Source organism: Syngnathus typhle, linkage group LG7, assembly GCF_033458585.1.
Source record: "Syngnathus typhle isolate RoL2023-S1 ecotype Sweden linkage group LG7, RoL_Styp_1.0, whole genome shotgun sequence".
NCBI lineage: Eukaryota > Metazoa > Chordata > Actinopteri > Syngnathiformes > Syngnathidae > Syngnathus > Syngnathus typhle.
This window is the reverse complement of record NC_083744.1, coordinates 9,555,367-9,569,103: the sequence shown is the minus strand read 5'-3', so window position 1 is coordinate 9,569,103 and position 13,737 is coordinate 9,555,367. Positions and strand designations below refer to the sequence as shown.

The window sequence follows — 13,737 nt, the reverse complement described above, 5'->3', positions numbered from 1 at the left end:
GAAATAATAATAAAATAAACCTGAACACTTAGTAATGAAAAATCACTGATAAAATCCATCTGTCCCTCCATCCGTCCTTCTGTCCCTCCGTCTGTTTGTTCATCCATCAATCCATGCATCTAAAACAGGGGTGCCAAACTCATAGTTTCCTTCGGAGGGCCATTAAGACTTTCAATGCCTTATATTACACACAGTATAGGCTACACAACAAACTGATGATCAACTGGTTTTGAAATCAGAGACAAGTACAAACTTCAAATATTTTAAAAAGATGGATGTAATACAATTTGATAGCAATATTTCAGTATGATGTGGTTGGCCGTATCTGGCCCCTGGGCCTTGAATTTGATACTTATGATCTAAAAGGTACTGTGTTGATGTTAAAGTCAAACCTTTATAGAAAGATTTAAGTAGTAATTATTATTATTATTATTATTATTATTATTATTATTATTATTATTATTATTATTATTATTATTATTATTATTATTATTATTATTATTATTATTATTATTATTATTATTATTTTTATTAACAACGACTCTTCCTCGTCCATTTCTCCTTTTCACTCCCACCGACCTCATCAGAACCCCCACTCTGGGTTTAATCCTTCAGGGTTTGGGAGCTATTCTTATTTTATCCATAATAATAATAATTATAATAATAATTATTTTTATTATTATAGAACTGTAGTCGTCGTAAGCCAATCTAGCCGCTGATTTTGTAGCAGCCTGTAGATGTCGCTGTTTCATATGAAATAGAGTGGGGAATTACTTCTGGGAGAAGAAGGCGTAACGTCACATCCGCGTACCACAGCCGAAGGTAATGTTTGCTTTACCCCCTGTCATATTTACATAATTTTACATTGCTAGTTATCACATTTGCACTGGCAATTGCAGCATTTTCTGTTGTGCTTATGCTTCTAGCTCCAAGTTATGTGTGCTAACAAAAATCTTCCGTTGTGATCTGACGTGTCTGATTTTTTTTGGGGGGGATAAATGTCGTTTGTGCAAATACTAAAATTTAAATAACAGAGGTCAAATCAAACGGGGCACGGCGGTTCGCCCTTCAAAAATATCTTCCAACAACAAATTTGAATCTCGCCTGGTAAATATGTGACACACCAAAACATCCTGACAAAAAGCTTCACAATGCTTCGGATAAATCTATTACTGCTTTAAAAATGCACTCGGCAACGTTACACATTTTCCTGCATGTAGAAAATCCCAACCAATTAGAGAAGTGAGATTTACAAATGGCATAAATAAATCGATAAGTACAGGTTAAAAATGCAAAATTTAGGTTAACGAAATGAAATGATCTAAAAAGAATTATTCACATCAGAATACTTGATAAATTTAGGTAGTGAGAATAAATTATGTGGATTTTACAAACAAATCCTAAAATTCAAACAAAAATCTAATGCACGAAATTTCAATATTTACAAGACAACCAAACATACAGTTTGAAACATGGTTAGATAGATCCTTTTCAGTTTTTTTTTTAAATTGTAGATTTAAACAGTGGGTGTGATTTAATTGTCTTGTAAATGTTTCAGCGTTACAGTCAACTTAGTGCCTTTTGTTGAACCATAGTGTGATTTTAAGGTTATTCTGGCATGCATTCATGCAGTTACCTGGTTGAATAATTGCAATTTATAATTTAAACGTGTTGAATATTCTGTGGCATTTCAACGTTATTGAATAAATGAGTCGTGTTTATATTCAATTTGAGTGATTCCCCCCCGTTAAACCGATGTCTTATATCCATAGGATGATGTAATTTTTACTAAGGGGTCACAAAGGTGTTATTAGCATCTTGCTTATGTTTCCTCTATTTCTTCATAGGTGATCAGGACACGGCGTTGATTTCAGCAATGTTGCGCCTCATCACCGCATCATTGTGCCTTCAATGTCACCGTGTGACATTTTTACCTTCAAGCTTCAGACCATGTGTGACCCTCAGCTCAGCAGAGAACCAACAGACCGTGGAGGCTCTGTATGATCTCTCTGTTGACATCCAAAAGGTGAGAAAGCTTAAAAGCTGGGTCTTGCATCAGAATCCCGCATACACAAAGGAGGTTGCAGATTTATTAAAAGGCCTGGGTGCCTCAGGGAGCATCATCTCTCAAATCTTAACGGATTACCCGGAGGCTGTTCTCTGCAATCCAGACCAAACACTTGCACAGAAAGAGCTCTGGACATCAGTGTGTCCCAACCGGAAAGAGCTGGTTCGTATCATAGAAAAATTCCCAGCCTCCTTTTTCACCTCCTCAAGTCACCATGACAACCAGCGCAACAACATCACTTATCTTCAGAGCTTAAACCTCAACAAGCGCATGATCACCAAGCTCATGGCCAGTGCCCCGCAAAGCTTCAGCCGTCCAGTGGAGCAGAACAAGGACATGGTTTGCACCCTCCAACAGACCTACCGGGATCTGGGAGGAGATGAGGCCAACATGAAGGTCTGGCTTCAGAAGCTGCTGAGCCAGAACCCCTTTGTGCTCCTCAAACCGCCTGAAGTGTTGAGGCAGAACATGCTCTTCCTGCAAGACAGAGGTTTCAGCACAGCAGAGCTCCTCTACCTCCTCTCCAAATTGAAGGGCTTTGTTATCGAGCTGAACCCGGACAGCATGCATCGCACCCTGAATTACTCCCAGGACATCTTGGGCTGCTCCGAGACAGAACTGCGAGACATTATTGTCAGCTGTCCGGCATTACTTTACTATCCTGAAGATACTCTGGCTGAGCGCTTCCAGGGGCTCCTCCGGGCCGGAATCAGCATGCATCAAATTATTCAAACGCCGACTGTGCTGGAACTGACAACACAAATAGTTAATTATCGCATCCAGAGATTGAAGTCACGTGGTTATGACGTCAGGACTGCTAGTCTGGATGTTCTTAATGGAACTAAGAAGGATTTTGAGGTGAGCTTTGGGAAACTACAGCTATGCAGTGCGAGACCACTGTTTAACCCTGTTGCTCCTTTAAAAGGAGATGACTGATGCACATGTAACGCACACTAAAAACAAACATGAGTTAAACTTGAAATGAATTAAACTTTGAATGCCAACATGTTCTCATCAAACTAGTTGTCTATGCGCCTTTATTTATACATTTTATCATGACAGACAGACTACCACCACACAATGTAAGCTTGATAACCTTTAAGATTAAAAGAACAAATTAAATAGGATTGTGAAATGCGGAAAACAAGTGGACATGAATATTGGGACACACCCGGAGGAAAGAAGACCGTTCTGTGTGTACATAATTTGTTTTTTATTTGAATGTCTCCATGAGACATTCAAATAAGTGTGATTGAAGAAAAAAAAAACCTTGGTTGGATAAAGATAATGGTCTCACTTTAGTAACTTATCAAAGTGTGAGTCTACACTTTTTTTCCTCATGCAATATAGCCAAGTACATTTTTCATGGTGCTTCAAACCGTTGTGATCTTTGGGGATTGGCGACTTTGTTTACAGGAGAAGATTTACATTAAAAAAACAAAACAGCAACAATCCTCTTGTGTGGGATCAGATGGTGTATGCCCAAATGGAAAAAGAATGGTAACCAATTCCCATATCACATTAAACTTGCACCCCTGACTTATGTGTTTGTCAAATGTATGGTTGAGTTTACAGGAAATCAAATCATTTTATTTGCAGCCTGTGCAAATGTCTCATTTTATCACAATGTTGTTGGTGCGACAGCTCTCAGACACTTTTATAGTTATTTTACAGATGGGGACACTTAATTACCATTTCACCTGGAACATTTTCTGTCATTATCATTTTGAACCAGAGCAGTGCTCTTAATTTGAGTTGAAAATGGTTTTGTGTCACCTTCATCCAGTGAGTTGTTTCAAATGTGTTTTGCAAAATGAACTGTAACTACTTGAATTCACTTAAAAGGACTCAAGCCCATATGGTCTTGCTTTTGAGTTAGGAAAAAACGCATTCTTTCTTCGTAAACAAGTGGAACAATCTTTGTTATATTTTGAAGATGTGCTGTTCTTTTTATAACCAGCCAACTCCCTTAAAATATGCATCCTAGCACTTTTGTTTCCCAGCTTATGAATCAAGAAAGAAAGCAAGGACTAGAATGTCCAGACGGAAACATAAAGTCGACATTAACAACCTCCACTTCCCATCTGCTGCCATCGTCATCACTCAGCATGACTGTATACTCATGGTGATAGCCGCTGGGCAAGTGAGTGCATCTGCTGATAATGCATGTGAGCTCAGCAGATGGATTCTCGAATAGGGATCATATTGAGACCATTCACAACAGCAAAGCCCCAAGGGGGCCTGAGTGATGCTTCACGTACACTCATCATCTGACTAATTCTACACATTCTTTAGTTTTGGTCAAAGCCACCGTTGTGCACCCGTGGCAAGTAATGAGTTGTTCTCCTTAGCACATTTTGGAGCTGCCAATGGAGGCCCAGGACAAAGACTCCACAAAGGCAAAGCCAGCTGGGTTCACTTGTCCTTTGCTGACTGCCCGTTGATGGCAAAGTCGAGCCAGAGAGGTTAATAAGGATGAGCATAAATTGTCCTTTTTCATTTCCAACATGGCAAAGGTTGATATTAGTCGCGCGGAACTTATTGCCTTTATGGAGCATATCTCAGCAGAAACAAGATGACAACTGCAATTAAAAGCAATCAATTTTAGCTGAAGTGGGACAGCACATGGAATGTGGTAATGAATACACCAGTGGGTTGATATCTTTTAATCTTTTGTATTAAGTACAGTCTTCAGTCAAACTCTGCAGTGAATGTTATGTTAAATGTATTGAACTGTATGCTGGTTACTCTCCTGCACTGTCCTGTAGCAAGTGGTAGGGAAAAAATAGATGCGGTCTCCCTTTGCAGGTATAACAAGGGTCACTCTTTAACTTTCTAAAAGACATTGTCGATATCACACCGACATTCCTTTTTGAAATAATTTCCAATTATTCAGAATACATTTATGAGGGTAGAGGTAGATGTAGGATGTGAGGGCCTCCTAGCTCACATTCTTGCTCATTTCAAAGGAAAAGATGTTGGAATCAGAGAATTAATTGCCCTAAACGTCTTGGTCAGATAAATAATTAAGTTTAACTCCTTATTGATGACTTAATATAATACTATAAATGTGTTTGTGTGTGGGTATATGGGTTTCCTGTAAGAATGTGTATCCTATCTCAAGTTTGCAATTTACACTTGAGCTATAGTTTTTCTTTAGTGCTTTGTCTCCCTCTAGCGGATATAAAATGCAACTACAAATTCGTTAACCTAAAGCGGCACAAAAAAAAGAAAGAATACATTTTGGTCTAAAGTCACATGTTCTATAACATTATTCATTATTGTAGTTTTAAATTGTATATTTCATGAGAGCTGCAAAAATTTTGTTGAATTGTACAGGAACAAACCATTACTAAAATCCGTCAAACAGAAATGACCAGGGTGTGATGTACTGTACTGCAGACAGTCAATTGCCCACAACAACAACAACACAAACCATATATGTTTTTATAACAATGAGAACTATTACCACACACAGTGACATTACAACAACATAACAGACATTGAAATGGTCACTTAACCTCACTGGTGTCATTGAAAAAATTCTCTTCATCTTTGTGAATCTTTCTTCTTGAATACCTGGAATTCATATTTAATGCCATTCTCCTCATGGGTTCCACTTGGCACTCCAGCAAATCTTATTTGGGGACAAAATAACAAGAAAAGTAACCAATACACACAGCCAATAAAAAATATCAAGACAGTTTAAATGACATTATGTTGAATAATGACAATTAAACTCTACGGACTATATAATGAACGATTTCACTCTTTATAAGTGTAATGGCCAGATACTCCAAAATGTACTATTTTGTCATCCATCCTTAAGTGAATTCGGCACTGAGTATGAATTGATTAAAATATACTGTAAAGTACAACCTTTGTATGTAAATGCAACAAGTAGTTATTCTTTTGTTCATGGTCACAGAGAAGAGTTAAAGAACAAGCGAGGATGAGAATACGCACCTTTCCTGTTTTTTGAAAACTTGCGGATCCATCTCAGGGAAGAAAACATCACACTCAAATTCAGCCATAATATCTGTCAGGAAAACCAAATCACACCAGGGATGATCCAGTGCATCCTGTAAAACAAACAGCAAACAAACAATGACAGCAACATTATGTTGTTTTTTTTAGTTTGTGGATTTTTCAAGAGAATTGAGCCTCGCAAGGACTGGATAAGACGTGGCCTTTCATTAACCATAAAATGTACCTTGTAGACCCGAGTGCCTCCAAGAACCCATATGGTCTCAATCAAGTCTGCAAGTGGATACTTCGCAGCCAAAAGGAGAGCACTCTCTAGATCTCGACAAAGGAAGTGGGCATGATCTGGGACTGTCCTGTGAGACACATGTAAAAGGAATGAAACTGGAGGTACAACAAATGAATAGACAGTAGGTGGGTAGTTCTCCAAGAGTGATGTTCAATTCTATTGTCAAATGCTGACTCACTATGACAGTGATTGATTGATTTATTGATTGATTTTACTCGACAGCTCAGTGCTTGGTGCACAGGTACAACATGATGCAATGGAGTCAACATCTCTTGCGAACAGAGGGGTGAGTGAATTATCTTTATTTATTCCGAGCACATGGCAGGCAGGTTTGTTTTAAAGCATTATTATTAGAAGTATTTTTACCTAGTTTTGAACGTGTTTATTTTTTGGCTCACATGTCACACTTTGGAACCACAATTCAGAGAACCACCCATAATTTATAATGACTGCCTCTGGCAACCAAGGTCCATCTTGACCATATGTAGTCTCTTCTCTGTATGAAGTTGTACTCACTCCAGTGTTTCACTCAGTACAGCATGTAAAGCATTAGCCATTGGGAACATAGTCTGAGGGTTGGAGAACCAGCTCAGTTTGCCCCACACCAACATATTGAACTTTCCTGTAAAAAAAATAAAAATAATGATGAATATTAGCATTTGACTTGATGTCTATCACAGATCTAAATGCTAAGTGAAAACATGTTAACTTTTTTTACGCCTAAATAATCATACTGCGTTCACTAATTCATAAATAGATCAATATGAACTGTTTTAATATGAAAGTTACTGTAAACAATTGGATGACTCAGGCGGTACTTGTTATTTGATATCAATCTAACTTGTTCATCTAAACGGAAGGCAAGACTAATCCTTTTAGTAACTATACAAGAAACTATGTAAATGTTTAATTATACAAGAAGCTGTATAATTTAGCTTTGCAAAATTTTAACACATGCATTGGTGCAGAAAGGCACAAAGTTCGAGTTACTTCAGTTCAGAATTGTAGATTGGAGTTGGCATTACCTGGTTTTGAGACTTGTGTAACATTGCTGAGAAAGTACTGGAACTCAGATCTGCAAATTTTAAGAAGTCATGGAAAACACGTTAGTATTCTGAGGCTTCAATTTTCTCTTTGTACCCAAACATGTTCATTGGTTTAAATATCGCCATATTACATTTTAAAAGGCCAAAATTACCATTCCTAACCAGTATGCGGTCTTATTTTAGAATTGTAATACATGTACACATACATGTCCCTGCTGAAGCTGCTGTCTCCATGACCCGACCCTGGATAAGCGATAGATAATGGATGGATGGAAGATGGATGAATGTACATATACGTACGTATACGTATACAATTTGGTAGTGGCTTCATAAAACAAAGCCCCACAGTACAGCAAGCAAAATGTAACATGAGAAAATGTGAGAAACGTGCCATACTATTTAGTTCACAGCTTCCCAGCAAACCCACTGAAGCCAACTTAATGTGAGCATCTTGAGACATATGCTTTTTTTCCCCCCCTCCATTGAATGTGAGAGCAAACACATGACAAAGCCACAAGAATTTTATGATTCTACAGGGACATTGCGGTCTGGGTACACGAGTTTCCTCGCCAGAATTGATTCTCAAAATATTGCAGCCTGATCTTCTGGTCAAATCTGGCTTCTGTCATTGAAAAAAGAAAAACAACAACGCTTTTGTTATTTATGCTTCAGGTAAAGTAGCAATGTCATGCAGCCCTACCAGTTAGTGAAAATAGTTGTAGGTAACAAGAACCAACAGAGCTCTGTTGAGAACCGGAAATACCTCTTAATACAAACACGCAGCTTAGAAATGGTTTGGAATCATCATTTGGAGAGGTGTTAAAAAGCATACCATATAATGTAGTGGCATACAATTATGTTGTTGGTATGGTCATGGTGTAAATAATATACATTGTTTATACATCCATTTTCTGTTTCAACACTTAGTATTATGGCTGCAGTGTAGAACAGCACAGGTAACCTGTAAACTACAAAAACAATAATCAGAAATGGTCGGTGTACTGTTTTGACAGTGGCCATTATAGCGTGTCGTTTTGTGATGCAATAAGCATGACGCTGCACAAGTTTGTACCTCCTATTCAATGTTACTACAATTTTGATAAATAAATATTTGAAGTACTCTCTCTGCGCAGCCTGTCAATATTCGTGCATCATCACACGGCTTCAAGAAACATATCAGTAGAGGTTTAAAATTCTGGAAAGTGTTTTAAAAGAGTTCATCTGAGTCCATAAAGTCTTACGGTAATTTCCAGGGCAGTGTGCCATTTTTTCCAATGCCTCTGCCTTTGCACGCCGCTGCGATGACGCGTACCGGTTTCTTTTGCACTTCCATCTTCAGAAATGTACCCACAAGAAGTTCAGGTCCGATTCCGAGTTTAGCTCAGATCCTGCTCCGAGCTTGTCTGATAACGCCCACCGAGCTTCTTTTGCCATTGGGTTAATTCGCAGAATGTGGAATTTGTACACGATGGCGTCTGAGCATGCGCTTTTCATACTTTGTGGGCGCACACCTCTGGCGGCGGCAACTCAATGTCAGGTAAAATAACGCAATTAGCGCAATTATAAAATTACCTGTTACCTGTCATTATGATATGCGATTAAAATACAAGAGTTTTTGATTTGGAGGTCACAATGTCACTTTATTTCCAAATCCGGTAGCATCTGGTCATTCTTTATACAAAATAAAATAACAACATAAAAATAAATCACGTCATAAAACTACACGAGTTTGAGACATCAGTCAAGTTTCTGTTACGGTTTTGAACATGTTTTCTTCATGAAAAACATTCATTTACATTCTTTATATACATACAGTATCTGTCATGGTGTTTTCAGTTACATACACACATAATCTAAAAGATCAAATACATATTTATAAAATAACTTGGTCGGCACAATCAGGAAACTTGTGTAAATAAATAAGGTGACAGAATCTCGCACAGTTCAAAGAATTACAGCAACATTAAAATTACTTTGCTCCAGGTTGTTGTGTTATTTTAAATTACATGAGCTTAATGTGGTGGCATACTGGTTAGCGGGATTCGATTCAGAGTCTAAGCTTCCTGTGTGGAGATTGCATGTTGTCCCTGTGCCTGCGTGGGTTTCCTCGAGGTACGCCAGTTTCCTCTCACATTCCAAAATCATGCCGATTGACCAAATTCCCCATTGGTGTCAATGGTTGTTTTTCGAAGTGAGCTTTCTGATTGGCTGTCGACCAGTTCAGGGTGTACCCAGCCTACCGCCCTAATACAGCTGGAATAGGTACCAGTGCGCCCGTGTCCTCGTAAGGGGAAGCATTTTGGGAGATGAATGACTATTAGCTTAATATGTGTGAAAACAATGGACCATACAAAGTAAATCGTTTCTTAGTTTAGCTCACTTAAGGAAGTTAATGTGTTGACAGTGGTAGGGGTCTAAAATCTAAAAGCATGACAAGAACACTTTGTTATATACATATATGTTACGTTTTTCATATCGTCGGCCACATACATAGAAAAGAACATTGTTAGAACATCCGCAGGTATTTTGCGTGTGAGGTTTTTTTTCCTTTAGCTTGTTCACCCATCTGGTTGAGGTTTTTGTTACAATGTCTGTTAAAAAAAAAAACATGTCATCACAAAATGTGGTTTTAGACAATTATGCTCTGTGGCCGATGATATGCAGATGTGTAACCGACTGTTTACAAACCAATAGTCCTTTTGGGGAATGGACAACAATGTTTTTTGGCTTTGTGAAAAGATGGCCTGGCAGCCCCTGATGTACCAAGACTAAGGTACAGACTGTCTGTGGGAAAATGTCTAACTTGGAGATTGGTTAGCGCTAACAACAAACGTGCTGTCTATAATCAAATTGCATTTACAAAGGGTACTTCTCAAAACAAATTCAATAGTCAGTAATACAGGGACCTGAATTCATCACTCCCCAGCGTGACTCCACTGAGGGCAGTTTCAGTTCCAGTAAATTGTCAGTAGCTGAAGGCACAATGTGGTCTTGGGTGGGGGATTGTTTGCCATTCAGGTTGACTGGGGTTGTTTTGTATCCCGTCCTTTGCAAGACTATTTGCTTGGCCTTAGGGATTTGGAGTGGTTCTTGGTTTGGCCTTCTTCATTCCGTCGCTTATGCCTCAATTGTCCTCTATCTGCATTCAACTTACCTATTGGGAACAAGCACATCACACATAAGGAACAAAAGACATTTGTGCGATATCTTTGGGGTTCTTTTGTGTGTACGTGTGTGCTACAAAAGCACATGAGCATATAAAGCCCTTTTGGGAAAAACAAAGGCATGACTGTAGACAAGTGGCAGTATTCAAGCTATTAATTGTGCATGAAAAGTAATGAAGTTGTCAAATTAATTATGAATTAGTCAAATCCAGTTTAATCCGATAAGGTGTACACACTGAAGCAGGGGTCACCAACTCTGGTCATTGTGGGTCCCTATTCTGCATAATTTAGATGCTTCTCTACTCCAAGACACCTGATTCAAACGGTCAGTATCATGATACGGCTTCTGCAGAGCTTGCTCATGAATCAAGTGTATTGGGGGAGAAAAATATCCAAAACATGCAGTATAGGGCCCTGGAGGACCGGAATTGGTGACCTTTGCACTGATCTTTCAACGATCTAACTAAACTGAGTTACCGCTTTGTGCCTTTAGAGGTCACTGTTGCTCCAGAAACATTTTCATCCCGTCCCTTAAGTGTGAATTTTGCTGCAGACGAGAAAGAAAAAGCTCAGATTGTGAGCAATACTGCAGTTTATGATATGATATGAATTATTTCCAGTCAGGTCATATTTGAAACCTGAAGTAATAGTTAGACGCTAAAATCATGCAATTTGTATTAGAAAAACAAAAAATCCACATCATAATGAAGATAACAAAAACAACCGATAAGAAGTATGCACGTTATGACTATAACTCTACAATGTAAGCCATACAGCCTTTACAAGCTACCAAACAAAGCATACAGGTTAGAACCCAAAAGACATTCCGTGCTACGAATGACCTTGGAAACACTTCAGGTCTTCTCAGTAGCAGTAGGTTATCTCCACACAGACACAACGCTATATTACGCTTGTAGTAAATTATTAATGGTCTTGAATCATGTTACCGTCAGGCGTGGGTCTGAAAAAGTATGTTGTAAAAGGCTTGATCCTTTTCCGCCCAAATTACCAAGTGTTTAAATGAAAATTAATTTGAAAGATTTGTGTAAATGTATTTTAGCCTCGTTGTAATTTGGGAAGCATGCATATTTCAGTGTAAATGAGTACATGCCTATATTCCCATGCGACTGAGATGTGTATCATGGGGAAAACAATGCTGAGATCAGCGCATTTTTATTAATAAGCCTCACGACGCGCTCTATTAGTGACTTTCTATTGACAGCTACGATTCGTCCAATTAGAAATAGTTATTGTTTAACATCGTGTGGCGATTGGCTCTCACTTGGCTCCATGTCCCCGCCCCCAACTGTCATCCACTGCGCTGGTCAAAAGGTTTGACGGCTGGTGTACCGAGCTCTCACTCTTTTAACTTTGTATTCTACCGTCCAGAAAATTTCATTTCCTGCGCATGGAGCGCGCGTATGTGCACTCGTCGATTCTCTCCACTTTTTCTTTTCGCTATGAAGCACAACTATGGCAAGCAGTAGCAAGTCTGCAGCAACGAGGACCCTGGAGGATTTGACTCTCGACTCGGGATATGGTGGAGCCGCCGACTCCTTCAGGTCTTCCAGTGCGTCGCTGTGCTGCTCGGAGGCACATGGGGGGAACTGCTGGCAACTAACGGACTCCATGCACAGTCGAAACAACAGCCTGGACACTGTCAACACGGTCCTGGTCGAAGACGTGGAGATCCTGGAGTGCACCGGCCAGTGCGCTAAACTACCCGAGCTTGAGGATGTGCCGTGGAGCCTCGGGGAGGTGGCGAGAGCCTTGCAGAGGGACGAGGGAATGAGCGTGCAGACCCCATCGCAGGACGTCCTGCTTCGGCTCTCGGCGCTGGTCAGCCGGGCCCTAGTGAGGGTCGCAAAGGAGGCCCAGCGCTTGAGTTTGCGCTATGCCAAATGCACCAAATATGAGATCCAAAGTGCCATAAAGATGGTCCTGTCGTGGGTTGTCTCCACGAACTGCATAGGCGCTGCTCTCGGCGCCTTGTCCCTGTACAACATGAGCACTGAGGAGGACAAGTTCGGCCGCGGCAAGTCCGTGCGCTGCGGGCTCGTCTTTAACGTGGGAAAATTCTTCAGGTGGATGGTCGATAGTCGGATCGCGGCCAGGATCCACGAGCACGCGGCCATCTATCTGGCGGCGTGCATGGAGAGCCTCTTCCGCCAGATACACGAGCGAGTGCTCCGCAGTGCGCTGCTGGAGCGGGACAACAGTATCCCCAAGTTGAGCGTGGAGAGCTTGGAACAGGCCATCAGCAGTGATGCTGAGTTGTGGGGATCACTGCAGCACTGGCAACACCTCATCTGTGGGAAAAATGCGAGTGGTGAGTAACTGCTTGTGCATATTGAGTTTGAGGCTGAGAACATAATGTATAAATCGCATTTTAGAATATCAAATAAAATGCTGGTAGATCTTAACCGGGTCTATCTACACAGATTTCAGGTGATGCTGTAGTCCAAGGTATAGTGCAACACCTGGTATTTGGATATCCTACTGAAAAAGATGCGAGCATACCAAGGCACTGATGTTCATGTGTTACTTTATTTGGGAATATTCTATTTGGAAGTTGGTCTTCTCACCGTGTTGGTGGCACCTTATCATCATACATTGCATAAACAATTGTTGCTGCAGCAAGGTTGACTTGTTATTTCAAAAGTACCAACTAAATAAATGGGTAACCAAGGCAGAAAAGAATACTCAAGCATTTGTTTGTATTGAGGTGCTCAAATGACTTGAATACTAATTTGACATTTCACCATTACAGAATCCCTTCTGGTTCATGGAGAAGGATTCTGGAGGTCTGACTATTCCATTGGTGCATTGTGACAAAAACAGTGACCTTTGCATAGTCCCGTAGTTGTTCGGTTAATGTTCAAAATTCTTAAAAAGTGTAAAGCCTCATTGTCTCACATATATTACTCTTGCAATTCTTGCAGATGTCATGCCCTGCAGCTCCATGTGCATTTTAATCTTCCCCAAATCAATCGTGGTACATGACCACATGTTTTTTCCAACACTGACAATACGCCTTTTGTAGTTTCCACACTTAATTTCTGGTTTCACTTCCTGTTCTTGTTCTTTAAAAGTAATTGCATTCAGACTTTACTGCTGCACAACTGGCGATACATCACAGAGCACTCTAATACATGGTTGTTTGGCTTGATGGATGCTGGAAAACTG

The 13,737-nt window shown here is 39.9% G+C and overlaps 3 protein-coding genes across 5 annotated transcripts in view; 2 read left to right on the top strand and 1 right to left on the bottom strand.

Annotated features, from left to right (window-relative positions):
* The first annotated feature begins 775 nt into the window (after positions 1 to 775).
* mterf2 (mitochondrial transcription termination factor 2) lies at positions 776 to 3,087 on the top strand. Its single transcript, XM_061282702.1, has 2 exons — positions 776 to 822; positions 1,848 to 3,087. Exon 2 carries the CDS (start codon positions 1,877 to 1,879, stop codon positions 3,002 to 3,004), a length of 1,128 nt encoding a protein of 375 aa, XP_061138686.1. The 5' UTR covers positions 776 to 822; positions 1,848 to 1,876; the 3' UTR covers positions 3,005 to 3,087.
* A 2,414-nt stretch (positions 3,088 to 5,501) lies between these two features.
* On the bottom strand, positions 5,502 to 8,865 carry zgc:153031. The gene is made up of 6 exons (XM_061282703.1): positions 8,629 to 8,865; positions 7,367 to 7,416; positions 6,858 to 6,963; positions 6,282 to 6,408; positions 6,035 to 6,150; positions 5,502 to 5,705 (listed from the first exon to the last, which is right to left on the bottom strand). Exons 1-6 carry the CDS (start codon positions 8,718 to 8,720, stop codon positions 5,618 to 5,620), a joined length of 579 nt encoding a protein of 192 aa, XP_061138687.1. The 5' UTR covers positions 8,721 to 8,865; the 3' UTR covers positions 5,502 to 5,617.
* The window catches only part of btbd11b (BTB (POZ) domain containing 11b), a 57,475-nt gene continuing 50,067 nt past the window's right edge, over positions 6,330 to 13,737 (top strand). For 2 of the 3 annotated variants that reach the window (XM_061282700.1, XM_061282699.1), the window contains exon 1: positions 11,846 to 12,880. In XM_061282700.1, the coding sequence (XP_061138684.1) occupies positions 12,025 to 12,880 (856 nt within the window). In that variant the 5' untranslated portion in view covers positions 11,846 to 12,024. Of the gene's footprint in view, positions 6,467 to 6,563; positions 6,628 to 11,845; positions 12,881 to 13,737 lie in introns of those variants that run through there. The other variant, XM_061282701.1, reaches the window with a different exon arrangement.